The sequence below is a fragment of the Diadema setosum genome, chromosome 9, assembly GCF_964275005.1.
Source record: "Diadema setosum chromosome 9, eeDiaSeto1, whole genome shotgun sequence".
NCBI classification, from domain to species: domain Eukaryota; kingdom Metazoa; phylum Echinodermata; class Echinoidea; order Diadematoida; family Diadematidae; genus Diadema; species Diadema setosum.
Genome location: NC_092693.1, coordinates 5,740,765 through 5,765,101, shown reverse-complemented (window position 1 = coordinate 5,765,101; position 24,337 = coordinate 5,740,765). Strand labels below are relative to the sequence as shown.

At 38.1% G+C, this 24,337-nt stretch overlaps 2 protein-coding genes across 2 annotated transcripts; both read left to right on the top strand.

Annotated features, from left to right (window-relative positions):
- The first annotated feature begins 205 nt into the window (after positions 1-205).
- On the top strand, positions 206-10,474 carry LOC140232891 (TBC1 domain family member 20-like). Its single transcript, XM_072313003.1, has 9 exons — positions 206-382; positions 2,242-2,427; positions 3,835-3,912; positions 4,918-5,012; positions 5,530-5,621; positions 6,177-6,278; positions 7,209-7,350; positions 8,525-8,709; positions 9,588-10,474. Exons 1-9 carry the CDS (start codon positions 283-285, stop codon positions 9,814-9,816), a joined length of 1,209 nt encoding a protein of 402 aa, XP_072169104.1. The 5' UTR covers positions 206-282; the 3' UTR covers positions 9,817-10,474.
- A 10,204-nt stretch (positions 10,475-20,678) lies between these two features.
- Positions 20,679-23,083, top strand: LOC140232894 (kelch-like protein 12). The gene has a single exon (XM_072313005.1). It carries the CDS (start codon positions 20,686-20,688, stop codon positions 22,504-22,506), a length of 1,821 nt encoding a protein of 606 aa, XP_072169106.1. The 5' UTR covers positions 20,679-20,685; the 3' UTR covers positions 22,507-23,083.
- Positions 23,084-24,337: the final 1,254 nt, after the last annotated feature.

The following is a 24,337-nucleotide window of genomic DNA, read 5'->3' as shown; positions in this document are numbered from 1 at the left end:
GGTCTCCTATGACAAAAGGAGAGAATAGAATATTTGTTCCAGTCCAAAATACACTTAGTTGTACATGGTACACTTGTACTTGTGGCATGTTTCTGTATTGCTAAAAATTTTGTCCATATTATGAATCTATTGTTAATTTGATTTTAGTTGGGCCCCATGACTGCATTTGATCCTTCCACTCTCTGGGCAGGTCTGCTCTCAGCATTTTGCCTTCAAGTCACATGCAAGGCCCAAACTGTAGGGGAGATTTTACTTTGATGCTGATTTCAAGGAGAAGTCTGTATGAGCACCAAACGACGGCACCGCCCACCCAACAAGAAGACATCTGGAAGCCCAGACATCAATGCTACCTTCAAACCAATTGCTTCTAAATCACCCCAAGGTATGTCTCACTTCAGGCATAACACGTTGCAGTTTTAGTTCATCTGTGATAATGTATTCTTGGGATACTTGTGATACAACTTCTTACTTGGTCATATCTACTGTAGTAAGCAAACTGGACAGCCACAAAAGGCATGTTGTCCATGGACATGTGTGTGGTACAGTACTGACCTGGGTAGTATTAAAGTGTTTAGCAACAGATACTGTAAAACACAATTTATTTGCGGCATGAACATTTCACGAATTAGAGCCAAAGACATTTCTTGCAGCATGAAATTTTCGTGAATTGCCACAGGCGTCCAATACATACTGTGTAGGCAAGAACTTTTCCATGCATTTTGATTTTGCGAATGTTGGAGCTCGCAAAATTCACGAAATTAAAATGCATGTTAACATTCCTCGTTTCACAGTATGCAAAGTGGTTCTCATGGTTTCAAGCATGGGAAAAGTGCATGCACATGCCATGAAAACCAAGATTACAAAAGCCAAGATTACAATGTTTTTTTTTTGTTTTTTTTTTGTGTGTGTGACTTGATGTCATGCTGTAACCATGTTAGGAATTCTTGCATGGCCCTCCCATTCTGTTGTTGTTGTTGTTTTTAATTGCAGGGCTACGATTTGAATGCATTTTCATTCATTGTTATGTGAATATGTTGACTTGTGATTTGCATGCACACTGCCATGTCAGAGATATAAATTTGTGTTTTCATGAGTATAAGATAAAAAACAAATGAACAAGAAAACTGCCAACATTTTTTTCCTGTCCTTTACAAGTATGTTTCTTGTCATTGTTTGCGGATGAGAGCCAAGATATTCAACCTGGATGTATTTCTTTAATGTTCATTGTAAAACAAAGAAAGCATTCTTTGGATTCCAGGAATTAACACAAAGATCAAAAATATTGCACTAAATGCGTGAGAGTAAGCTCATTGCAAGTGGTTCAGTTGATAAACTCTGTTGGCAGTGCATGGAAATCAAATGAAGACTTTTTGACTCTGTGCTCAATTCATCCCAGGCTGCACACGGCATGTAATGATTGTAAATTGTGTCTACAGTACGCCAACATGACAGCCTTGCCAATTACAACCCACCTCATGAATGCCGTCAGTTTCCTGCATGAAGCCCGTTGTTGCCATGACAACAGTGGTGGCAGTGGCTGTATTGCAGGACTGTGACAGTATCTGAAGTTCTTGATAGCTTTTAGTAGGCTGAGGGAATGTGTTTGGATTTGGTGTGCAATCATATGAGAATACGGCCAACATCCAAGCAAATATTGTGCTAATTCTGGCAGAGAGGAAGATAATGGGAGACGGTTTTATTACTTGTCATGCAGAAATATAAACTATGAATCAGATGTTTCACTAGAAGCATGAAGAGCTGAACAAAAAATACCAATCTGTTTTAGAAAGGATGCTGATGACAATGACAAATAATTTTCATTGATTTAAACCAGGTAAAATGTTATTGATTGATTAATGCAAGTGTGAGATGGTACTGGTAGTGTATGTTTACCAGGGTGGTCCATGAAGGGTTTGAGCATGTCGCTGCAACATGCCTCAAATTTTTGTGCAACATCCTTGAAAGCTAGCAGCATGTTATGCAACACCCTCGAGAACATTATGAAGCATTCTGTGCATCATCTCATTTTCTGTAAAGAGACTATTGTTTCATCCTGGACCATTAACTAGCCGCCCCCCCCCCCCCCCCCCCCCCCCCCCGCTCCCAGGATGTAGAAATACATGTATTTTCACAGATGCCAAAACCTGATAATGATCATCTACACTCCTCTTAAAACTAAAAGAGACTTTCATTTTATGATTTGCCATTGATTTTGTGTGACATTGTGTTACTATACTGCAGGACCAGAATCGGCCCGCAAAGCCAAACTTGCTGCAATTCACACTGCGCTGAATTCCGATCCCGTGGATGTGGCGGCGCTCCGCAAGCTGGCCATTGCCCGTGGTGGCCTGCTTACGGATGAGATTCGGAGGAAAGCCTGGCCCAAGCTGCTCAATGTCAATGTCTTCTGCCAACCCCCCAAACTCAGTGAGTCAAATTGAGTTCAGGGACCCTGATCCTCTTTGGGAGTGTGGTTCGATTATTACAGTCCGTACATTGTTCTACACTGGACATGTACACTGTACACTCATGTACATAAAGATTGCTTCTCTTGTTGATGCATGCATTGTCTTTTTCAGGCAGACAGGTTTGCAATCTGTATTAATTAACAAGATTTTGGCAATATATTGTCATCCATTAGTTCCTCAGTTAGGATCTTTAATGCATTTTTTTCCCAACTAGATATCAGTTCCTCATATTAAAAGTGTAAATCAGTTCTGAAGAATATGCTCTATATGATCCAACTGTTTGTCCTCTTGAAACAAATATTAGTAGTTTTTTTTTTATTGAGCGCAATTGCAATAATGTCGCTTTAAATGAAGTTACATCATATTCCTGGCCTAAAACGTCATGCCCAGTCAAGATTACATGCACTACTAGACAATCTGTGCCAGTGTCTGGAAAATTGATGAGTAGCCAGGCATATCTTTCACCCTGTGAGCATGTAGTCATGCAGAAGGTACATGTTCACACAAGATAATAAGTACATCCAGTTATACTTTTAATATATTCTTTGACAAAAGTTTGCATATTGTATTTTCAAATCCACTTGTCTCAAAAACAAAAAATATGAGCACATGCTCATAACCTGAATTTAGTAGGCATTTTTTCCCACTGGTTATAATAACACAAAAACTACCAGACAGTATCAGATATACCTGTGTTTATTTTGCTGGTTATTGTTTTAAACTTGTTACAACTAAAAGAATTGCCCCTCTCCAGTGCTTTGTTGACAACTGGAAACGTGGAATCTTTCAAGCACTGAGATTTTCAGGCAGGATCAATTTCAGCAAAGCTATCCTTGTATCATTTTGTGGATGAAAGCCTGAAATCATCATGTATTTCAGTATCTCAATAAATATATTCATGATCTTAGTTTGGCTACTGCTAATACCAGAGTACAAAGTTTGTTACAATATCCACAAATACTGTAAAAGTGGATATTTTCGCTTGGTAATTTTTCACGTTCTGTCGAGTATGATGAATTTCTCATTTTTTTCATTGCGCAGAATCAAGACATTACATAGTGGTACGAATAAGAAGCAAAATACTCACATGCCCTTTTTTTTCACGCTAGCTACCGGTCAAACGAAATGCAAGAAAATTTCCACACCGCTAAAATTTCCACTTTTACAATATTCCATGTTTCAGTCATTCTGCAAAACAATATGAGCATCTCTTAGGCTTGCCAGAATGCATTGAAATTATTCGAATCTATGTATGCAGACCAGACAGTTGATAAGAATTTGATATGAATGCTCAGTTTATGTGTGAATGCATTTGGTCTGTATCTTGACATTTATCATTCTGAGGTTTTCTCACCTTCCTTGGTAGAAATGCCCCTGGAGGAACACAGAGATTACAATCAGGTAGTACTAGATGTCAACCGTTCTCTCAAGCGGTTTCCACCAGGTAAGCCAGCCTCTCTCATGGCATCCTTATACTGTTGACTGATGGATCTTAAAGGTCCTGTTTACCATTGGGAGCAGTGATTTAAAAAATGTTCGAGTTATCACATTTGATGCATATGTGTAGATCGGTTGTATCACAAAACATCCTCCCATGTAAGAATGTTGCAATGAAGCCTAAAATATAAGGAGACATCACTATTTTTCTCACTAAACCATAACTAAGGACAGTTTAGTCTAGAGACAATTTTAGTATAACTATTGTTCACATTTTGTATATCTAACAATACTTAACATTGATTATATTGATTAACTTTTCTACACTAGCTGTTTCTATCCCTAACTCACATTTAAGAACTATTTCGAAGCACTAAAGCTGGGGTTTTGTTTCGTCTGCAAATGGTAAATAACGCCTTTAAAGGACAACATCATCTATATTCATTTATCTCATGAAGAAGGTGAAACTACAGTGAATTTATTGGAGATACCCAGATGATGTCATTCAAGTTATCATTTACTTCGCGGTACTTTCCTAGTCTTGCCCTTACGTTTGTTAATCCGCTGCATTGATTTCACCAATTCTTCTCAATTTTTTATTTTTATTTATTTATTTATTTTTTTTTTTTTTGGGGGGGGGGGGGACAGTAGATTTCCCTTCAGTGTAATATAACTGACAGGAAAAATATACAATGACATTGAAGGATGGTATGCTTTAGAAAAAAATTAAAACAAAATAGAATCATTCAGTGTGGTACCAACTATGACAGTAGCACATGACATTTTACATCAAGTGTTGTTAAATAATCTGTGACCGCATATGACAACAAAATGTCAGTCAAATGCATTGCTATTTTTCCTATGTTGCGCTTGAATACCCACGAGTACGGTACTGTGTCAATATCTTTCTTAAACCCATTCTTTTTATAAGTTTCTGCTACTGTGGCCCTGTCATTCAATGATATAAGAACTGTTGTTGTTGTTGTTGTTTTCCTCCACCATATTCCTTCAGGAATGCGGGATGAGCAGCGTGAGGTTCTACAGGATCAGCTTGTCGATGTCATCGTCCGAGTGCTCATCAACAATGATCAACTGCACTACTATCAGGTCAGACATCAGTGCTTCTCTACAATTAAGTAGGATTTGAATCTTCGCAGTCCCCCCTGTGATTCCCAAGGCAGGTGGCTGAACCATGCCTACAATATGCTGTCTTTGCCTTTGAGGACTGAACAATGTTATGGCTTCATCCAAGCATTGACTCTGCTCAAAACTTCATTTTATTTTTTTTTTTCCTCTCTTTCTTTTCAGAGTTATAGTTTGCAAGTTTCAATTGTATTTGAATGGTTTGATCCAAAATGTCTTCCCGGTGGAATGAGAGCAACATAAGTTGATTTAGTTGTGGATCAGCTAGTACTCATCAATTGCTTTATTGAAAAATAGCCCACCTGCACTGGCTGTGAAACACAGAATTTAAGAAAAGATCAAAGTAAAACTTTTTAGTTTTAACACAATTGTGACAAATGTTTTCTCATTCTTTGGCAAATAAGTGATGTAAATAAGTGATATAAATAAGTGATATAAACAAACATATTTCTTTCTTTTTTCTTTGTATGTCCTTTCCCAGGGCTACCATGACATTGTGGTGACATTTCTTCTGGTTGTCGGCAAGGATATGTCATTTTCCCTGGTCGATAAATTATCTACACATCATTTACGGTGAGTTGCAACTATGGCATTTGATATACACTTGTACATAGTACAGTCAGAAGGTGTTTTGTGTTGAAATAAAGACATTTTGTTGATTCAAGTGTTTGCTTTCATATACACCATATAAATGTATTTCTCCGTGAGATTTGCAGCGTGGTTCAATAAATATTGGCATAGTTGTCACAATTAAGTGTTCCCTGCTGAATTTGTAATGGTGATTGAAATATATGAGAGAATCCCCTTGAGGATGGCCGAATTAACTTGTGGAGGACAGACTGATTTTGCTACAACACCCATCTTCCATAGACCCCTGCCCGAGCATACTCTGGACTCGTCCTCAATGGGTTAAACAAGAGTGGTGTATTGAATACTACACAACCATTGAAGACTGGAAGCCAAAGTGAAATCTGTATCACTGTAGAATCAGCCACAACCATAATCCCACAGGGCACTAAACTGGCTGGTCAGTATTCCAGGTGTTTGCGGGGTTCTCCAGTCCCTATAGTAAATGAATGATACGCAATTATGATGATAACTGATTGTTATTCTTTGTTTTGGGCACAGTGACTTCATGGATTCCACCATGGACAGAACCAAACATATGCTAAACTACCTCTTGCCAATCATCCGGAAAGCCAATCCAACCTTACACGAGTTCCTTGATAGGTAATGCCACATCACAAAACTTATGTAATTTCATCCTTTTCCATCTCTCTCTCTCTCTCTCTCTCTCTCTATTTGTCTGTCTGTCTATTTGTATCTCTGTAAATATGTGTACATGTGTATGCTTTCTTGTATTTATACGATGAAACACACAAACACATATGTACAGACATACATACAGATGTACACATATATACACATATGTAAGTACATAATGAATGCATACACACATACACTACACAAACATGTGTATGTACAGACGTATACATACATACATACACACATATGTATGTACGTGTGAGTACATATGACAAGTTTGATCGCAAAATGAGTTAACTCCATTCTTGTCAATTTGAGATTTTTACGATTAAACCTTTGAACAAACAAAGAGAATAATAAGAAAATGTGCGGGTTTTTTTTTAGTCATATCTTTAAAAATATTTTTGTTTACGCAACAAATGAAGTATCAGTGGAAAGGCTTTATTCTACTTTATCTGATGGTGTACTTGCTTTAATGTTTGAAAATGACACTTAATCCATTTTGTTCTCTTCATGTATAGAAACATGTATGCACATTCATATGCATACAGACACATGTATTTCTTTTTGCATTTAAAATTTGTCTTTTTATTTAGGTTAAAGATAGTTTGATTGAAAAGCAGTAAATCCATAAGTGAATTGTCCCTCAAGTTTTCCACATGTTGTGTGTGAGGTGAAAGTGGAGAAAAACGGGAGCTTACCCAGATATATGTATTCCTTGATGATAAACCATGGCCCTGCTTTAAAAACTGAAAATGAGTTGTTGAGCATTTAAATGTTTTCCATCATATCTAGTCTTATAGGCTTCCCAGAATGGTAGTTCTTGTCTGATGTGGCTGAAAAGGTTCGTAATTTTGTTAAAGTTCCCTATTTTTTTGTCTTATGCGCCTACAGATCTCAAGTCGGTACAGTGTTTGCCCTTGCCTGGCTGATCACATGGTACGGTCACGTCCTGAATGACTTTCGCAGCGTGGTCAGGCTCTACGACTTCTTCCTGGCGTGCCACCCTCTCATGCCGGTTTACCTCGCTGCGGCTGTAAGTATTTGTGGATGGATGGCTTGATTGATGGAGTGACTGCAGGATGGAAGGATGGATGAATGGATAGTTGGATGGATGGATGGATATAAATACTTGAAAAAATGGCATGGCTGTACAGTATTCATCGCATAATCGGGACAGGTTGGGAGTAGCAAACACGGCCCCTTTAAGCGGGGTGCCCGATTTCGCGATGAGCACTCACCATACACTAACGGCATACGACATGTACATGTAGTGCACACACACACACACACACACACACACACACACACACACACACACACACATGCATACTGACGTACTGTACATGTACATGAATACACAACCGTGCTACCCCTCGGCGCGACCCTCTAGCTCTCCCTGCACATGGCTTTGCTTATATATAGGGGAGAAGAATGTTCGCGAAAGCATGTATTTCGCAATGGCATGGATACTTATACATGGCGCTTTTATGGCTATGCATGTACGTGTACTGGATGGACGGAGGTCAAAACACACCAGTCGGAAGCTTGCTTTGTAAGTTTGATGTAAACGACAACTGATAGGGAATCTTTGAAATATTGTTGTGGTATTTTGGTAGATTTTTTGTGTAAAATATCAACAAAATCAAAGATCGCTTGAAGAAAAATTGTCCCGTTTATCAGAGGTCCCCGCCCGATTATCCAGTGAAAATAACATGCATTGGAAATGTTTCTGGGAAGCGTATGTCATTTAAGCGAGGTTCCCGATTATCAGATGCCCGATTATGCGATGAATACTGTATTACTAACTCAGCTGTGAGGAATGCACAATGCATACAGTAATCATGTTTGGTACGATGAAAATGGTGATGATGATGATGATGATGATGATGATGGTAATAGTGGTAATAGTGATGACGATGATAATGGTGATGGTGACGGTGATGGTGATAGTGATGATGATGATGATGGTGATGGTGATGGTAATGGTAGTGATGTTGTTGGAGATGGTGATATTGATGATGTGAATGATGATAATGGTGACAATGATGGTTAAAATGAGAATGAGAAGAATGAGTAATATATTAGAAATACATACTTTGTAAGTACTCATTCAGTTTTCATAATGTCTTCCATGCCTTTATAAGCATCCTGGTTGTATGTACAAAGAAGGCAACATTACCTTTGAATGTGCACCTTTGATATTCCAGATTGTCTTGGAGCGTGAGAGCGACGTGCTGGAGGTGGAGTGTGACATGCCCTTTGTGCACAGTCTCCTGTCCCGCATCCCGGACAACCTACCGATGGAGGAGTTGGTCGTCAAGGCAGGGGACCTCTTTGTGCAATACCCCCCTCAGGAGATGGCCAAGGAGGCACAGCTCCAGTATAAACAGAGGTGGGTGTGGCAGCGATGTTTTACTACTGTATACGCCATACATGGAGCGAGTCTAATTTTTTTGCGAATTGGGAGTTCACGACAATTTCGCGAGTGGTTGAATTCGTGATTATGGAGTACAGTAATGAATAGAGAGAATGCATGTGTACACATTGCATTCATGCCGGGATGAGAGTTGATATTTTTGTGTGTTTTTGATTTAGAATGTTTAGGAACAAGACCCATGTAATAATTTAATTGTTTGTTTATTTGTTTGTTTGCTTGTTCAGTATCTGGGAACATTATAAGATTGGTAGATAAAAACAACCATCCAAGAAATACTGATAATAATTATTATATAAAATCTTTAAATAGGTTTGTCCCTGGGAGCAGAACACTACTGGCCCTTTTGATTTTGAATATGGAATGTTAGTTCTTTGCAATTTGTGTATTAAATGTGTTAGAGCCACAACAAATACACAGAAAAGATCCAGCTTCATTTTTGTACGTGCGAAAAGTAGGATGCAAGCCTTGTGAAGTTATCTGCTTCGCACACATCCCGTAACATGTGAATTATGCCATCCCTTGCAGTTTGTCCAGATTGACTAGTAGTATTCAGAAAATGGTCTCATGCACTGTGTCATACAGATTGATGAATGTAACAGGTAATTGAATAGATAAATACAGTGGACTCCTGTTATAACAAAGTCCTTGGGACTCTCAGTTTTCTTTTGTTATATCGAAATTTCATTATAGCCGAACAAATAAGCAATAAAAAACAAAAAATGGATGATGTTGAAGCTTGTTGTAAATGGAATTTCATTATAACCGTGCTCGTTTTAACAAGAGTGCACTGTAATGTAAAAATTATGTTTATGTTCTTGTGTGTGTTTATTCAGCACCAGCATCAACAAGCACAGAGAGCTGGAAGTGCGGACCCTGGGCCAGAGACCGGACGCTGTCCTGAGAAGACTACGAGAGCAGCTGGGCAGGCCGGACAACCAACCAGGGCCTGCCGGGGCCAGGCAGGGCAACAAGGTGGTCAAGATGGCCGTTTGGGCCCTGTCAGCGGGCATCGGGGCAGCTGCTCTGGTTGTTCTCAACAGTGCAATGGAGTACTGGGTCTGAGTGGGCAGGTGCCAATCATTGAGTAACAATGTGCCATAAATCCAGAAGGGCAAGGTTAACCCAGGTCCAGTACTTGCAGGCACTGTGTACTCCCAATGAATCTCTGTCAGAATGCACAAACACTGCCAATCACAACATGCAATGTTTTGGTGATGATTATCTTTTATTTACGTCTGATTTGTGCACTTGTGGTGTTTACATAGGTAGTGGCATAAAGTTGACCTGTACAGGAAGACAGAATAATATAGCTACAATTTGGTATCTTCAAAGCATTACTAAAAGTACATGTACTGCCTAAAAAAGGAATTGCCTCCCTCACAGTTTACCTGTCACGATGAAAGGTATACGTGAGAAAAGCTGATTAAAGTTTGCTCCAAATAAAAATGAAGTGGAGTTGGGAGACTTGTATCTATGCTAGAAAGGACCAAATATGTATATGGGCACATTGGATCATCAGGGTTATATTTCGTCTAAGAAAGAGTAATCCACCGGGCTCTTGAATGGTCAGATCTTGGTATGTGAAGCAGTTCTCTTGTCTGGACACATGTATACAGTCAAACCTGTCTTAGCAGCCACCTGCTTATAGCGGCCACTGAAAAATCCCTCGCACGTAATTGCTATCTTATAGAACCTTTATATAGCGGTCACCTGCCTAATGCGGCCACTCATTTTGTATCCTGTGGTGAATATCTAACTGCGTATAGGTGAACCATTTAATCAATCATGAATACGTTTGCTTTTACATTCATTGTGTAAATTCTACTAAGTCTTATCAAAAGAACAGAAGTAGGCTAAAAGAAAATTCAAAGTGAAGTTAATTGTAAAAAAAAAAAAAATAAAAAATCCCCATATGAAAGTTGCTCATGCAAACTTATTTGCTGTTTTTTATGAATAACATGTGGTATTTTATGCTATTACATAATGCAAGTGTTGAAATTGAAAATGGCCACCGACCTGTCTATAGTGGCCACTTTTGTTGTTTCCCTTGGGTGGCCGCTATAGGCAGGTTTGACTGTACTTTGAAAGTGTTTTGTTTTCATTTTGACAGAGGTCAGTGAAGATTGGCATGTGATGATCTACTCCCCTTCCGATGTTGGGAGGATGTATTCAATATTCCAGCACGTTTGACTCGGCAAAGGATGTGAGACTCGTCTCCTGGCATATGCCTTACAAGATGACCAATGATAGTGGAGGCCCACTAGTACGAAATTTATTGTTTTATAGCCGTAGATGTCCATGAGATGAAGTAGATAGACACTGGTTTAGTTTCTTTTGTCTTTTTCCTCATTTAGTGAACTTTAGCTTTATCTATTCTCACAAAAGAAAAGATGCACGGCAATTAAGACATCCATAAAGAGAGCTCGTAGAAACTAAAGATAAGTGAGGGATGGCCACCACATTTAGGTTCAGTGACTCTTGCTCTGAAACGTAAATTCATCAAGAACTACTAGTTGTAGAAAAGGTGTGCAATGTTTGATGTTTTCACACTGTTGTGATGCCCTCCAAAGATTCACTATTACAGACATTTCCTTACATCTATATCTGTCCATGTTGAGAATAACATGGCCGTAACAAAAGAAGAAAAAACAACAATGTAGTAACCATCATTTACTCTCATTGCAAATTGCTTTTTTCCCCTTTTGGATTCCATCTTCGTAAAGTCATTTTAGTCACCAACCACTATAGTCTGTTGCATTCACCTAATCATATGTTTGAGAGTTTTTACATTTCATAAAAAAAAAAAAAAATGAGATGAAGTAAGACTCTGAATGAAGGTGTCTCACTTGAGTCGTAGAACCACCTTATCTAAGTTTTTAAAAGTACTATTCTGATGCCAAATACCATTTCTAAATCTTCGATCTTAAATCCTAGAGTTATGGTAATCTTCATGACAGTTTTTTTTTCACCTTGTTACAGCTTTTAGTATGGCCCTTATATGTTTCCTTTTAATTTCCCTGATTGTTGATATCACAAAACCGACTGTCTGGTTTCAGACTTCAAAAAGAAAAGAAAAAAAAAAACACAATGGCCAGGATGAAAAAAAAAAACACAATGGCCAGGATGAAAAAAAACAAAACAATGACAACACTACTTTGAGAAATATGCAACTTTTATATTTGTGTATTGGAATTTCAAGAATTTACAGTACTGGAAGGTGTCAGTCTGTAAGCAAGGAGTCAGAGTAGAGAAAAAACATTTGAAGTATAGTGATGAAAAAACATAACACAAAATTTAGAAACATTAATTTGAATAAATTTCTACCATTTCGGTAACCTGGGCCACGTTTCATAAAACTCGTTATCAGTGACAACTGCCACATTTTTATGACCAATTTGCTCTCAGCCAATCAGATGTGAGGATTTCAGTAGCTTGTAACAACTATGACAAATTGTCACTGATAACAAGTTTTATGACATGGGGCCCTGGACACTGTTTCCTGAAAGTTGTCAGTCTCTGACAATTTTCAGTAAACTCCTTGATTTTGTTTGGCTGAGAAGCTCCGGTCAGTGACTGTTACTGTGGTAATTGTCAGAGACTGACAACTTTCAGGTGCCCTGATCTGTTTTTGAAAGGAGTACATCTACACTATTGAAACTGAGAGTGGACATTTTTAAGCGAGTAATTTTTGCTTAGCTGTGTAAGATTAATTTTGTGTGTTTTTAATTCCGCAAAATCAAGATATAAAAAAAGTATTTACAATATAGCAAGCAAAAAATCACCTGCTTTTATGTTTGCACTAGTGCGTAAAATGCTTGAATCCACTATTACAGTAACTTCATACATCGGATAGAATTGTACTTGATGAGGAACAAGGCAGAGAGAGAGTGATGAAATGAAATGAAATGAATGAAAATGAGCCAAAATGCAGATATTTAAAACTAAAAAGTCGATATTTGTACTTACATGTAGCTTTTTGTACTCAACATTCCATAGTGGCATATGTTAAAGCAACCTGATATATAAGATCACCTTCAAAGCTAAATAATTTTTATTCATCACAACAGTAAGTGAGATGGGTAGTATTCAGTCATTTGTATACTGCATAAACGAGGAATGTTTACATGCAATTTAATTTCGCGAATTTCGCGAAGGCCAACATTCGCGAAATTAAAATGTGCATGAAAGTTCTTGCCTACACTATATGCAATGAGTGCTAGTGGCAATTAGTGAAAATTTCATGCCACAAGAAAGACTGTCGGCTCCAATTTGCGAAATTTTCATGATGCATATATACTGTGTTTTATGGTATCATATGAGAAATATACTGTAGTGTGTCATCCTTGTAATTTGCATGTATGTGTAATATGCAAATTGAACAATGTCATAAAATGCATACATTTATGATGGACTACAGCATTTGCATGTTGGCTTCTGTCTTAGTTACAAATATGTTTAGAAACCAATACAAAATACAAAACACTGACTTCAGATATGTTGCCTTAAAGAATAATGGTTATAATCGTAGTTTACTTATGGGAGGTTATCTCATTTGATTTAGTGTGTGTCAAGTTTGGCACATGACATGATGGTTCCTGTCAAATGTTAAGCCTCAATCTTTCTGGCTTGGAAACTACTTTCTTTCACCAGCATTCATTTTGCTGAAATGCTTGGCTGAGTTCTTTCCCATAAACCCTTCCTGTGCTTTCTAGGTCCATTGGCACGGATGTCTGACGAGTAATTGTCACCAATTAGGGATTACTTAATCCCCCCTAATCCTTATTGTGTCCCCATGGCCTTCCTGTTGGACTTAGGAGCCATGTTGCTATGCCTGAGTGTGTTTGCTCATCTACAACTAGGTCAAGTTTGGATGGATTACCGAATGCTCATGAAAAGCTTGGTAAGTTATGCAGAGTTCCTGGCACAGGAAAGGGCCTTCCTCTTTGAGCCGTCTTGGTATCCAAATCAGCAGTGTTTCTCCATACATTTATGTGTGCATCCAGTCAGTGAAATCAAACGTTTCACTTCATGACAACACATCAGGTCAAGTTTATGTAACTTTCTTACATAAAGCTGATTTTAACATAGAGGTAGCCCTCTGCGTGTTCTGCTCTTGCCTCGTCGATGATTGTGCTTTAGGGGAGTTTAGTTATTCCACAAATGATCCTAACTTAGCATAGAAATAAAAAAAAAAGAGAGAAAAATCATTTTCTGCATCATTTGTTGCTAAAGCGCTCCAGATGAGGTGCTCTTGCGGGAGAGTGATATCCTTCAAACTAGTCGTGCAGCCATGTGTATGAAGGGATACCTCATCTTTCAAGCAAGGTGCAATTAATTGGAGCCTGCTACTCTTTGTCCTGACTGCCTTGCATTTTGTATAAATTGCATTCTGAAACTTGCAATGTACGGGGAAATTCATGGAGCGATTTCAGTCATTTGTTTGTCAGTATTGTGGCAAATAACTAGCCTTGTCATGCAGTAAATCGATGACATAAAGTACACCTTGTTTGCGTTGTGTTTTAATGCATGTGTTCTGGCATTAATTGTTCTATTCATAGATGCATGCATGAACTTTGTGCTATCTAGAGTAAGAGAATAATTCTCAAGATTTCTTTTATACATCTTAAGATGTAGTTTGGTGTACAATCTCAAAATGTTTTAATGAGGGTATCACCCCTTTAAGAGGTGAATACAGTAGTATGATACACTATATTGAAAATTTGTTTTGTACAACATTCTTTGCCAGCTGTAAAGATTTTCAGCCAGGAAATCATATTTGAAATGAAATGTATACACACCGAACTTTGTCCCTGGTAATGTCATAACACTGTCACGTAAATCTGTTGCTTTGATTCCTTTGATTCCAGTTTTAGAACTCGTATATATCCCATGTCAATGGAGTACAAAGTCAGAAAATAATTGTTATAAATGTCAATCAGAAGGTAGCTTATTACGTATACATTAAGCAGGAACACTATTGCCTTTTATTAATCCTGTTTGTTTTCTTTATTTTGGTTTTGATTGTCTAATGCTCTTGTCAATCGGTGTTGGCAGTCACAAGTTTCCTCATTGTCGCAAAAAGCATTCAATATTTTACGGCTAATTTCCGTACATTGTAATGCTTGTGTGAGACATTGTACTATATTAACCCTTCGTGGATGCAGATCTTGCCCTCATCATGGGTTCATTATGACTACTATTTTGAGCAACAATTTTCTGGATTTAAAAAAAAAAAGAAAAAAAGGAAAAAAGGAAATAATGCCATGGCACACCTTCTCACAATTTTACCTCATTGACATAGAAATTTGTGAAATTGTCATGTAATCAAAATTATTATTATTTTTTTTTTTGTCATAAACATAAGCTTTGGAATAGAAAGTATGTAGTCCTGACTATCCTTAGGTGGTTTCAAGTGATATGAAGAATCCAACCAACGTGTCTGTCCTTAGTGACAACTTCTGATATAAACACCGCCCTCTTGTGTTCATATGATGACAGTGCCAACATTTTCCATTTGTGGGTTCCATTCCTTGTACAATATTTCAAGAGAAAGATTTAATGCAAGTTTGATACTGCACTTCAATATTTAATGTTTGTGTTATCATGTACATGTTCTGGATTGTGTGAAACACAAGAAAGAATACATACTCCGAGTCGGTGTCATTTATTGCTGCAAGAGAGTAGACAAAAACTTTCACATTTTGGAGTATTTCTTTCCAGTTTGATATTGTCTAGTTCTTGTACCAAAATCAGAAGTGAATTGTTTTCATAACAAAAAAGGGATCACCCCATACAATATAATTATGTTGGCATGTATGATTGATGGACTCACATAGACATTATACATGACTGGACACATATGACAATATTCAGTTGTCCACAATGCTTGTACAGTGTATACCACTTTTCACTGACATTTAGCCATAGCTTGTATGGTAGAGTGTACATCACAAATTACTCAAATAGGTGTCAGAAATTTAATTACTAATATTTATTCATATTATTTTCTTCCTTTTTTTGTGTTTTTTTTCTTCAGCAGGACTTCCAGTTAACATTAGATTAAATGTTTTATGAAAGCATGCAAATGCCAGAAAAGACATCATTCAAATTGGTGTTCATATAAAACGTGCCATCACCGTGAACTGCCATGCAATGCTTTGTTTTATTATGGAAGTGTTACTATCACTTTCAAATTAGTAAATTCAGACAACCAGAACAAACAAAATTTTTATGAAAGTTAGACACAAAGTGAAAGAGTTATGTATTTTCTCTGTATTTTATTTTAATTTTTTATTTTGGTATTTTGCTGTGACCCCAATGTCAGCCATAATCACAGTTAAATTTGATGAAGTGATGGTCACTACTGTAAACTAAGTTTTCGTGGTATATTAATTTTGGTATATTAATTTTCACATATTTTACACTACTTTTGGCTAGCATAAGTTCTAAGACCAGCGAAAATATCTTCACAGTTTTATCTGTACATTTTGAATGGGTTGACAATTGCACAGCACAAATTCAATAACCCCGAATATGTTTTTGAGCTGCCAAGCGCTAAATATTAATCATGCAAAAATATTGACGTTTACAGTACCTCACAAGTATCCATTGACATGCATTCAATTCTCTAGAAAATTTCCTCATATATGGAAAAAAAAAAACTATTAAATAAGCAACAAATCAAGAAAAAGTAGGATATTATATGCATTGAAATGTAGCAAAATGTGATGACTTTTAAGGAAGAAGGGGCTGTGGAATTGCTTCATTAGTGACTAGAAATGGTTTGTACAATACTTGTTTTGGGTTTTTTTTTTTTTTTTTTTTTGGGGGGGGGGGGGAACAGACCAATAAATTTGATGTAATGACATAACTGCTTCATCTAATTAATGTGGCTGAGACCTATGTCACTATTTTGTGGAAATGTATGACACTGTACAATGTTCTACAACCTTCTTAATTTTCGTTCTTTGTCAATGTGAGCTTAGAGTGGCATATTACTTTGGAAGTATGCCAAGGAGAGCTTCCACTGGTAGAATCCCCCCCCCCCCCCCCCCGAGTCAAAATTTGAGGCGATGTACGGTAATTGTCAGCAGGACACAGTATGAAAGCTTGACCAATATGTGCAATGAGGCAATGAGACTTTTCAGTTGGTAGGATCGAGGCTGTCAATCATTTTTTGATTCGTAGAAAATGAAAGTTAAAGGGATATTGTAGTATAGGTAGAGATGAGGATTGGGCTTTTAACTTTTTGTGAGATATCAAGAAAACACTTGTGAAATCATACAGAGCATACCATTCTAAGAGGAATTCAAAGTTTATTTGATGAAAATTGATTTTGGAATGGCTGAGATATCCAAAAACAAAGTAAAACAAAGTGGTCGTAATAAAAGGTGGGTCCCACCTTTTATTAGGACTGCTCTGATTTGGGTATCTCGGCCATTTCAAAACCAATTTTCATCAAATTAACATTGGTTTCCTCTTGGAATTACATATTCTTTCATATTTCATGAGAGGTTTCTCATTATCTCACCCAAAAATGTTAGAAACCTAAAGTTAGGTCTCAACCAAAACTATACGATCCTTTTAATATCATTATAGGAATATACAGATGTCAGAGGCAGGTAAAGCCTCACCAAAGATATCAGCATCGACTAGAAATCTGGGATGCTTCAACCACATTCTCTGAACACTCCATCTGTCAGTAGCTATCCACTTGTGCTTAGTTGATGTGCAACATTTGTAAACAGTATGCATTCTTTGTGTTTGTGTTTGTATTATTGGGTAAATTTTAAGTAAATGTCTGAGAGCAGTGGTTGCGACTGCGCATATTGCAATCCAGTTGTCAATAACTTGCGCATCCTGTTCTATTGTTTGTGAGTATTCTTGACCTCTCTGAGAAGAGAAATTTTTATGTGATGTTGTGCAGCAGTTTGTAGATTAACTGAGATGTAAATAATGATAATTATACAGATGATAAATGTGCAATGAAAAAGTAATGGTGTAATGTGCATTATTCAACATAGGAAATGTATCCTTAGATTCATTTGGGTCTTCACAACAAAATCTGGTAGTTTAGTGAGGCCAAACTATGGTTTGTTTCCAGATGTTTGTGTATATGTTTGTCTGTGTGTGATTTTGTGTGTGTGTGTGTGTGTGCGCGCGCTCATGTGTGTGCGTGTTCGTGCGCTCACGTGTGTGCACTTGGTAAATATTCACACAAGTTTAAATTTTTATGATACCACAAGAAATATATCACAGCATTCAGTCAGAATTAATCCAAGCATTAACAATTACAAAAAGATTGGATTCAATTTTTTTTTTTTTTTAGATGAATTGTGGTTAGTCACACGTCAAAGGTCAGCTTTGTATCCTATGATAACTCGATCTAGTTTTATTATACCAGAGACATGCAATAAAATCTTTTCTTGAGGACAAGCACAAACTACACATAGATAGATTTGTTTGCTGCAGTCGTAAATTGCTCTTGTAGTGGTCAGAGGTCAATTATGACATCACAATCGATATAATGATTACTGGCTAGGTGAGTGGAGAATGCTGGGTAGAGTTACAGATAACAGACACCTCAAAACCTGTGGCGTGAAGTGGAAAACAACCAGCAAGAAACACAGCTTATCAACATTGTGATTTTGAAATCTCCTCAACATTTACATTTTTTCTGGATGATTGTGAACCAAATAAAGATTTTTCTCACTAGACTTTTCTTTTATTGTTATCCAAGAACATGCTCAATAAAAAGATACCATTCCACATTTATGATATACAATATGAGGGATAACTGATATGCTATTAACTCTTTATGTGCCATGGTGGAAACACCCTGTGTGCCACGTTATTCTGAGACACGAAGATAAGTCATGCTTAGAGAAGGAATTCTGTTTTTCCAATCTGTATAACTTCTACAAATTTCTGTTAAGCTGGACATGATAGTGAGCAAAGTTAAAGAGGAATGCCAAACTTTGCTTCCATATACAATGTATAACAATTCTATTTCCAATTTTTCTTTTGAATTACCAGTTGCTACATTACTGTAAAGGAATGACTTTTGCACGTAAAATAGTGACAGAAACTTAAAGTGTACATGCAAAATCTAGTTGGGAACACCGCTTGATAGTCATTCAACACATAGAATGCAAGCCGTATGTGAGAGGAACAAAAACGCGAGAAACGCTTTGATTGTACCGCGGGATTAGCAATTTATCGATCGGTTTTGGCGGCTTTGTTTGTTGAGCAGAATATGCGAAGTTGGCACGCCGTCGACTGAGTCGGACGTGCGAACGTGGCACATGAAGAGTTAAAGATTATTAACCTGTTGAGGATGAGTACCGAGTATACTCAGGCAGGGGTCTATGGGAAATAAGTGTTGTAGCAAAATCAGCCTGTCCTGAACGGGTTAAGCGCTCTCTTAGCTGCTTCATTGGCACTGGCACACAATTGATACATATTTGTTCTTGACTTGCCTTTGGGCAAATGTTGCTTGTGGTTTTTACGCAGATATAATACTAATAAAGAGGGGACAGACATTAATTTTTATTAAAAACAAGATTATATGCTAACATCACTGGGTCAATATTTGTACAATATGGAGCATGTGTGTGTGCAGGTGTCTGTGCGACAGGTCATATAGGTGTCTCTATGATACTCTTTATCTGTCTCTTCCCTTTTCTCTCTGCTTATCATATATGATTCTATATATATATATATATATATATATATATATATATATATATATATACCTTTTAATATAACTATATATGTTTATCATATATATATATATATATATATATATATATATATATATATATATATATATATTACCTAGGTTGAGTCTGTCAAGAGACAAAAATAAAACATTGCAAACTATCATTTTTTCTTATAACAGAAAGAAGAATTTGATTATACTTCTTGGTATTCCAACTGACCGTCAGATTACAGACTGCATAATCTTACAAGAGGAAACTCATTTATCTGTGGTTAGTTGTCATACTACTGTCATACCGTTTAGGGATGTGCATTGTAATTTGTAATGAAATCTTAGTAGTGAAAGTTTCAAGAACAGCAATTCAATCATTCATATGTGTAAAAAAAAAGCATCATTTGATCTGGAAAAGTCTTCCATTTTAAAATGTAAATGAGGCTTTAAGAGGACTCAACACTAATTGACACTTCATAATGGTCAATGGTACTGGTGCAATAGAAGCCACACTTTTCAATAAAGCCACACTTTTCATTTTGGAAAACGCTTTCAATCAAACAGGGTTTTTAATGTAACAATCGAAACATAACAGAAAGTGAGGGAAATGGCGATGAAAAATAGATCGCAAAATTATTCTGTTGTCAGAGAAAGTTAAGAAGCTTGATTAGTTTATATTACTGTTGCAATATTTTTAGTAGTATCTAGTATCTAGTAGTATTTAACTAGTACCACAGGATGAAATAATAAGTAGAGGGGCATCAAATTGTCATTCGATGAAGAATAGAAGACAGAATGGTGTAATTGTTGTCGGTTTCAGCTCTGAGTCAATGAAAGTCATCAATTTTCGACGAAATTACCCGTAGAGTCCGCTGGGGCGGATCCCTACTCGTCAATCATTGTCGGCCAGTAGGCAGGCACTAACAACAGTCTCAAAGGTCTTTTGTATCATCGGACCACTCATTACAAGTAAAGTGAATGTCAACTGCATAACTCCTTTTCCTGCTCGTGTCGAACGAGGGCGCCCTTCACGATGCGTAAATGCAAACAACGAGCACGATGACGTTTTCTTGGGTCGGCCAGCCTATGCGAGAGAACAGCGGGTTATTATGTGCGAGGGCACGGCCAGGTACTATGCTGCCACAGTGTGGTACGTACGGCTGGGTATTGTTCTGCGAGGGTGGCGGCGGGTACGTTACGGCTGTAGTCGACCGTTATAAATGACTCAGTCAGCTGGCGTGAATGCAGTCAGCCAACAATTCTCCTCTCTGTCGAACATGACACGGGCTCGAAAAGGTGGAGGGATGGAGTTTTCAGAGCAAAACACTGGATCCCGCATCCTGGAGAAGCTGAGGATACAGCGAGCAGACGAGAAGTATTGTGACATCGTTCTAAATGTGGAAGGAAGAGTATTTAAAGCCCACCGAAATGTTCTCGCTGCTTGCAGCCCGTACTTCGATACCATGTGCAATAGTGGACTGGAGGAAGACAAAGTGGATACTGCGGTGGCCACAATCGAGTGTACGTCGGCTGAAGCTATGGACGACATTCTGAACTACATGTACACTGGTAAAATCTGCATCAATGCCAATAACGTGGAATCGATCTTGCGAGGGGCAGATCCGTTCTTGATGACCGCCCTGAAGGAATACTGTTATCAGTTCATGTGGCAGAACATGGATGCCTCTAATGTCTTAGCAGTGCGGCATCTGTCTGATTTGTATGGCTTCAGGGACTTGTATATGAGGTCAGAACAGTTCATTCGTAACAAGTTCATGCAGGTCATCCAAGATTCCATGGAGGATATCCTCAGGCTCACCTATGAAGACATTTTAGAGCTGATCACAGATGAGAAAATCCGGGTCGAGAAGGAGGAATGTATCTACGATATTGTGGTGAAATGGGTGAAATTTGACACCACATTTCGCAAGCCGCTCTTTCCCCGCCTGCTCTCACATGTTCGGCTGCCGCTTATCAACAGAGACTATCTGCTCTCGGTCGTTGGCAAGGAGGAACTTGTCAGCGAGTTTGAAGAGTGCCGCAGTATGCTGGCTGAAGCCAAGCATCAGACTGACACGACTAGACGCAGCTACTGTAGTGACAGTCCAGTATTGAAGCCCCGCAAAGGACGTCTGACAGATGTGGTTGTTATCATAGGAGGTGTGTCTGAAAGAGGACCAGTAGCCGAGTGCTTTGCCTACCTTATTGATGAAAACAAGTGGAGCTCACTGCCCGCCTTGCCAAACGAGTTGCGATTTCATGCAGCAACGATCCTCAATAATTGCATGTATGTGGCAGGAGGCACAAGCAATCAGCTGACAACGAACAGAGTGCATTGCTACGACCCCATCAACAATTCGTGGAACGAAGCTGCATGCTTGCTCACGCCACGAGAGTATCTTTCCCTTGTGCCTTGCGATGGCCATCTCTATGCCCTCGGTGGACTGCGATGGGATCGCGTGCAGCAGAGTGTCGAGCGCTACGACCCTGATGCAAATAAGTGGTGCTGTGTATCCCAGATGCCTACCAAACGCTACAACATGCAGGTGGTTACCGTCGGCAACAGGTATATCTATGCTATAGCCGGCAGAGATTCCTCCCGCAGACCTACCCCTGTTGTGGAGCGTTATGACACAAAGACAGATGAATGGATGTCAGTCGCACCTATTCCAACAAAAGATGGCCGCTGCTGGGAGTTTCCTGTAGTGGAGGTGTACCAGGGCAAAATCTATGTGACAGACTTGTCTACTAAGCTGTATCAACTCAGTGTGGACCGCAATGCTTGGATAGAGGTCAACTGCAAATTTGAGCGCATTCCAGAACGGACATGTTTTCAGTACTGTGCCATGAATCGCAATGTCTTCATCTTCGGAGGATGGGGCAGTGAGCGTTCCAGCAAGTCGCCAATATCTGATGCGTGCATTTTCAACCAAGAACTAGGACTATGGAGCAACATTGCTCCTCCCCCTGCCTCTACTCTTGCATCTGCATGCTGCTTCCTCCAGGTGCCATATGAATTCCTGTCGGAGAGTGGAACATGAGGGAGCAGCGAACGTGAGATGCTGTGAGACCATGGTAAGAGCTAACATTAAAGTTCAGCTTTGTTACCATGTCAACATCGCATTCCAGTTAACATGAACATCAATCATTCAGTCAAAAATCATGAGAGTGATGATTGAATCAATAAACAGAGACAAAGTTCGGCTATCTGTTGGCTGCTGGTATGGCGAAATGGCTAGATGAATATGCTGGGAATACATTAAGTGTACTGCATTTGATACCAAATGAAATGGTCTTTACGTAAAGTTGTCATTAGATACTTTCAATAGATCATGTGACACTGGGACACCGCTGTGATGCTTAAAGCATAAAAGGAGCACCAGAGTCAAATGAATATGATGTAACTGAATATGATCTTTCTTAATCATGTGTAATCCAGAAAAGTGTATGAAGAGTTGAAAAATGTAATTGTTTTGCTTCAAATGTGTGTATCAATAGCCTTTGGACCATATCAATCAAAGTCAGTACTTGTATACATGTTGAGACTGTTGAAGTGTCAACTAATATACAGTACCTTACATGTGTGTCAAATGCTGATTCTGACAATTGATAATTATGGTTTATATGACAAGCAAATGAATACCACAACCAGACATTTATTAATGAGAGTGAATTATGTGTGATGCAAACTATAAAGATGTAGGTCTACAATGTACATTTGTAGCTCTCTTGCTTATGAACAAAATGACATTTTTACATTTCCAGGGGACCACCCCTCCCACCTCAACAGGCCTTCTTTTACAGGTACTACAATCTTGTATACTGCTAGCAATGAAAAAAGACAATGTACTCTGCTGCTCTAGTAAAAATTGACTTCCTGGTAGGCATCATACTTTAAAAATACCCAATTTCATAACTGTGTACTTTGAATACTTATAGGTGTGATTGCAAAAAGGAAATGAATATGCTACAAGGATGCTAATTTGGACAGTTTCAGTTTTCTTTTTTTCCTCCTTCTTCTTTCTTGATTACTTAAATTGCATACTTACAGCAAGGCTGAGTTGGCTATATACACATTATATGAAACCTTGCAAAAATAGGAGTATCCAAACATCCAGCAGTTACTCAAAGATGTAATATAGTGCTAGACATTGTAAATATCATGAACTGCACTTGTAGCACATTTTAATTTAATCTAAAACAAATATGCAGCCTTTTTAGGGGGGGGGGGGGGGAGAGATGGGGACTATTCAATGCAGTACAGTATAAAACGTATTGGAAATGAAATGCAAGAAGTGAAGATGCCAGAAGCCCTTTTTAGACCATGGTTGGTTGATGTCTTTCAAATTGACATTAAAAAAAAAAAATCAAGTGGTTCTCACACAAACTGTATCAGTGCTTTGTTGATGTTTTACAGAATGTTGTTTTGTCATGCATGATATGCAATCAAGGTCAGTGTTAACAGAATGTCAAGGAAGATCAGTTGTAATGGTAGAAGTGCATATTGCCCACCCTGTATAGACTGTAGATCATCTTTCTAGTATTCTAACCCCTTAGTCTGTATGTAGAAATTTAAAGCCAGTACAAAACATGACACATTTTCTCATACTTCCACCGCATTATGTGTGTACACACACAGAAAGTGTTCCAACTCCAAGCTGTTAGTGTATGCACAAAGCAGTTACAGAGTTTAAAGGTGCTGTTTTAATCTACTGTTTCCAGTGTGGAAAGTCTTAGCTCTGTGGTCTAATATGCTGCCAGTGTCTTTGGTATTGTATTAAAATGACATTCTTGTGAATTCCAATTAACGAAAATGCTTCAAAAACTACAACTGCTATGTATATCTTTGAGTGACCTTACAAATCATCTTGA